The 5110-nt window shown below is 60.5% G+C and overlaps 2 protein-coding genes across 2 annotated transcripts in view; both read left to right on the forward strand.

Annotated features, from left to right (window-relative positions):
• Window positions 1–1983, forward strand: part of VDBG_01302 (DNA-directed RNA polymerase) — a gene marked incomplete at both ends in the record, with an annotated part of 4265 nt that extends 2282 nt beyond the window's left edge. Inside the window, one exon of the mRNA XM_003009573.1 lies at window positions 31–1983. Coding sequence (XP_003009619.1) covers window positions 31–1983 — 1953 coding nt within the window. The remainder of the gene's footprint in view (window positions 1–30) is intronic.
• A 1504-nt stretch (window positions 1984–3487) lies between these two features.
• On the forward strand, window positions 3488–4098 carry VDBG_01303 (predicted protein; the record flags this gene model as incomplete). The annotated part of the gene is made up of 2 exons (XM_003009574.1): window positions 3488–3631; window positions 3721–4098. 2 exons carry the CDS (start codon window positions 3488–3490, stop codon window positions 4096–4098), a joined length of 522 nt encoding a protein of 173 aa, XP_003009620.1.
• Window positions 4099–5110: the final 1012 nt, after the last annotated feature.

Raw genomic sequence — 5110 nt, forward strand, 5'->3', positions numbered from 1 at the left:
CATTCTGTTCGTTGCTTCATGAACTTCCAGCTTGAGATCGCGCGCGCGTTCCGCAACCAGACCTTCTACTTCCCCCACAACATCGATTTCCGAGGCCGCGCCTACCCCTTGCCAACATACCTCAACCACATGGGTGCCGATCACGTCCGCGGCCTCCTCCGCTTTGCCGATGGCAAGGAGCTTGGTGAAAAGGGCCTCAAGTGGCTGAAGGTTCACCTCGCCAACGTGTACGGCTTCGACAAGGCCAGTCTGCGGGAGCGCGAGTCTTTCGCCATGGACAACCTGGTCAACATTTTCGACTCGGCCAGCAAGCCCATGGAGGGCAACCGATGGTGGCTCAAGGCCGAGGACCCATGGCAGTGCCTCGCCGCGTGCTTTGAGCTCAAGGCCGCGCTTGAGTCGCCGGAGCCGACCAAGTTTGTATCTCACCTTCCCGTACACCAGGATGGAACTTGCAACGGTCTTCAGCACTACGCCGCACTGGGCGGAGACACATGGGGTGCCAAGCAGGTCAACCTCGAGCCTGGCGACAAGCCCGCAGACGTCTACTCAGCCGTTGCCAACATTGTCAAGGATTACATCGCGAAGGATCTCGAGACGAACAACCCATTCGCCATCGCAGTCAACGGCAAGATCACGCGAAAGGTCGTCAAGCAGACTGTCATGACCAACGTGTACGGTGTCACGTTCCAGGGCGCCAAGAAGCAGGTCCTCAAGCAGCTTGATGCCATTTACCCGGATCTTCCCAAAGAGAGTGGCATCAGTTCAATGATGCTTGCCTCGTACATCGCGACTCTCATCTTCAAGGGTCTGTCGTCCATGTTCAGGGGCGCCCACGATATTCAGTACTGGCTCGGCGAGATTGGCGGCCGCGTTTGCCGTGCCCTGTCCGCGGAGCAACTGGAGCGGATCGCGTCTGACGGCATCATCGTCTCGCCATCGCCCGTCAACCGGTTCAAGATTACGGAGAAGAAGGAGTCGTCGACGGATGACCTTCTCGCGCAATTCCGCGCCACGATTGTGTGGACGACGCCTCTCCGCATGCCCGTCGCTCAACCGTACCGCAAGTCAGGCACGCGCATCATCAAGACGTCTCTGCAGGATTTGTCGCTCACGGTGCCGGAACGTTCCGACCCCGTCAACCGCAAGAAGCAGCTGCAGGCGTTCCCGCCCAACTTTATCCACTCCCTCGACGCCACGCACATGCTGCTCTCGGCACTCGAGTGCTCGGAGCTCGGGCTGTCATTCGCTGCCGTTCACGACTCGTTCTGGACCCACGCCGCCGATATCGACTCGATGAACCGCGTGCTTCGCGACTCGTTCATCCGCATCCACGAAGAAGACGTCATCGGGCGTCTTGCTGCCGAGTTTGAGGCTCGGTACAAGGGCTCCATCTACCTTGCCAAGGTCAACCACGGCACGGCCGTCGAGAAGGCGGTTGCGGCGTGGCGCAAGCAGAACAGGATGAACACCAAGGAGGAGCTTCTGCTGGAGTATAAGAGGCAGCAGCTGCTGCGTTCCGACGACGCGGCGCTGGTCGAAGAGGGCCGTCAGATGGAGACGCCGGCGAGCATCTTTGATTCGATGGCGTCGTCCGAGGCCCTCGCGCAGCCGGAGGACATGGAAGAGCTCGGTCTCGGCGAGATTCCCGAGGGCGCCAACTCGATTGAAGCGATCCAGGCGGAGGCGCTCGCCGCGGCACGCGCCGAGTATGCGGGCGAGGGCGGCGAGGAGGGCGAGGACGTCGAGGAGGCGTCGGCGGCCACGCCCGACGAGGGCGCGACGGAGGATTGGGGCAAGGTGGTCAGCGCCATGGACAAGTCGCACTTCAACAGCGTCGTGTTCGCGTCGGAGGAGTCGAAGAAGCGCAAGCCGGTGCAGAGGACGATCCAGATCTGGTTGCCGTTGTCGTTCCCGGCGATCCCGAAGAAGGGCGATTTTGACGTGCGACGACTACGGGAGAGCGAGTATTTCTTCTCGTGAGGTGATGCTTGCGGCGGTGCATGGTGCATGGTGCATGGTGCACGGGACGGCGTTTTGATACAAGGCGGGGGCGGGCGTTTTGGCAGGAAAACTACCAGCATCCTATTTCGGGGGAGGCATTGTGCCTCGAAGAGTTGATTAACTAAGGGGGGGGCTGTACCATTTTTGTATACTTAGACCGCATGGCGGCTGTATCATTATTAAGACAAGCGAGTGTCTAGAATCAGACGTGTATTTCACTCTGTTGGTCCGAGCCAGTTGACAAGAGCATTGATGAAGTCGTGGTCATCACCCAAGGGTCGCCATCGTCTCGGCCGACTACTACGACGGGGCGGCTGTATTCATCCCAAGAAACCCCCGAGGCACGCCCCATCGGTGCTAGGGGGGAAACGCCAAATGGTTCTGGAAGCCTGCGAGTCATGCACGGGTGTAGGAGGGATTTCCCGCCTCGTGTTGGTGTGGTGGTCTGTGAGGGCACTGACATGATGTCCCCCGCATTCTTCAGAGGGGCTAGTGGCCGTCATTTGCGCGTGTGAAGAGGTCGTGGCGACAGGTCACTCTGGCTCTTGTGTTTCAGAGGGAAGAGAGAGAGAGAGAGAGAGAGAGAGAGAGAGCACGACTCAATTGACGGAAGAGGCTGTTCTTCATGATTTCCATGGAGCACGGACAAACGACCGCCAAGCCGTCAGCGTCGTGCGCAGCCACTGAGAGCGAGGCCATCCCGCCCAAGGCACGTTAGGGTGCTCCAGGGGAAAATTCTCGGGGACTTCGGTGGGCTTCTCAAGCGGACTGGTGCCTTTCTTAGCGGACTGGTGCCTTTCTCAGCGGACTGGTGCCTTTCTTAGCGGACTGGTGCCTTTCTCAGCGGACTGGTGGTGCCTTCCCAGGGGCCAGGGCCTTCCAGGGGACGTCGTAGCTGCTTCTAGGGGCCACGCCAAAGCCCCCGCACTACAACTCCTCAGGTCCCACCGTTGGTCATGGGCCGCTGCTCGTTGGTTCCCGCGGCCAGCCTCTCCGATGCTCCATCGTCCCTCCCTCCACCTCCACCTCCACCTCCACCACGAGGCAGGCACCTCCCTCCATTGGACCCCGTTCCGGTTATTGCTCGAGGAGACGTTAGGGGAGCTTCGTCGTCCTCGTCCCGTCCCTTTGTTGCTGTGCATCTCTCCTTCCTGCGTCCCATCCACCAAACGACATCCCAACGAAGAGAGCCGACCAGCGAACAAAATCCAGCCCCCCCTTCGTGGTCAAACGGAATACGAGCCCTTGCCGTCATCAAATCACACTCTCCCGGGAGAGCATACGACCCGCCTACGAATGCCTTCCCAACGCCAGGCGACTCGGTAGCCACGACCGCCTGCGCCGAGAGGCCCTGCCAGCGCCGTCGTCTTCATTCGGCCGCTGCCGTCTTTCGAGCGCTTTCTCGTCAGACCAAAAAAAAAGGAAAAAACCTCATCCCCCGGCCTTGGGTGCGCCAGCTTCGTGCACATACACACCGACCGGCATGGCTCGCTCGCGTGTGCCCTCGCTCTACGGCGTCTTCCAGTTCTGCTGCCGCCTGCTGCTCATCGTCGTCGAGGTCTGCGCCCTCGCCTCGCTCATCACCCTCTCGCGCTATGGCGATTCTTTTCCCATTGGCTACGTAGCCGTGAGTTGCTCCCTCCCTTGCCTGCCTTGATCCCCCCAGGAACGAGAGAGCGAAGAGAAATGCTGACGAGATCGCCCACAACCCAACAGGTCATCTTCGGCATCCTCTTCTCCATGGTCGAGCTCGTCACCCTCGCCAACGCAACCCACCAGATCCCCCGCCTGCGCACCGCCTTCCTCGCCCTCTTCGACCTCCTCCTCTGCGTCCTCGGCATGGTCTCCTTCTTCTACGTCATGATCCGCCGCGGCTGGCGGCCCCAGCAGGGCCGCGCCTACTCGCGTGACGACCCCTACCGCGACGACAAGGCCACCTGGGCCCCCTGGTACACCTGGCTGCAGCTCGCCGCCGCCATTCTGCACTTTCTCTACATGCTCATGCACTGCGTCAGCGCCTGCCGCGAGGGCCGCCGCGACCCCGACGCCCGCCGCCGCCGGAGGGGCCCCGTGGCCCGCTGGCCGGGCGCGTGACGCCAGGGGCGGCGTGGGCGTGCGCCGCGGGACGGACAGGGGGACGGGACTGCTGGCGGTGGTGGGCTAGTGGCAGTGGAGATGTCTGGTGGTGTTGCCTCTGCAGAGAGGCCATGACGATGCAGCATGCTTCGTGGCAGCGGTGCATGTTACGAGAAGAGACAGGCTCGAAGGAGTTTTTTCGCCCTCGCGTTGACGAACAGAAAAGAGTGGACCGTGTTGGACACCGTTTGTGTTGGACACGGACAGACCGAGAGAGAATGAACATGACAAGCGTTTGGAAGGGGTGACACCACGCAACAGCCAATCTGGCACGCAGCGGGTGGTATTTGACGGCAAGACACCGAGGAACGTTGATGAAGCACAGTCGGCGATATACGAGTACAAAGAGCATGCGACGAACATCATTCAGCTCATGCACCACACGGCGATCGGCGTTTTTTCGTGCCCGTGCGTCATGCGACGCTAAGGGGGGGGCTTTACTCTTCGATTTCGTCTATTTATTTAGCATTGGGAAATTTGGGACTGCCATAGAGAAAGCGAGGCACGGTGCGTTTCTTTGAACTACACCTCGCTCCGGCGGCCACAGGGCGCCAGCCTCGAGGTCTTGCTGGCTGTAGAGCGGTAATGACGACAAGTTTATGATTGACATTCTGCGTGCGACGTTTGGTGTTCATGTGCAAGAAAGGACACAGGGAAAGTGACGGGCATGCATCGCAAGGCACAAGGTATACATTGATCTAGGTTTCTCGCCGTTGCCACTCGCTCCAGGTTTCCCGGCCTGCCCAACAGGTCCGGACTCTTTTGCGAACTACGACACAACGGCAGCGGCCCATAGAAGCGTGCCCTGCATCAACTGACACGGGTGGCCAAAGGGTGGGGGGGGGGTGCCGTGTGCTGTCCAAAAACTGACCGCAAACCCCCCTGTTGTACCCACCCCCGAGATGGAACCAGTGCGCTTAAACGGCAGGACGCATCCAAGGGCCTGGTGGGAAGCGGGCCTTGGTTGCAC

Source organism: Verticillium alfalfae, genomic scaffold, assembly GCF_000150825.1.
Source record: "Verticillium alfalfae VaMs.102 supercont1.1 genomic scaffold, whole genome shotgun sequence".
NCBI lineage: Eukaryota > Fungi > Ascomycota > Sordariomycetes > Glomerellales > Plectosphaerellaceae > Verticillium > Verticillium alfalfae.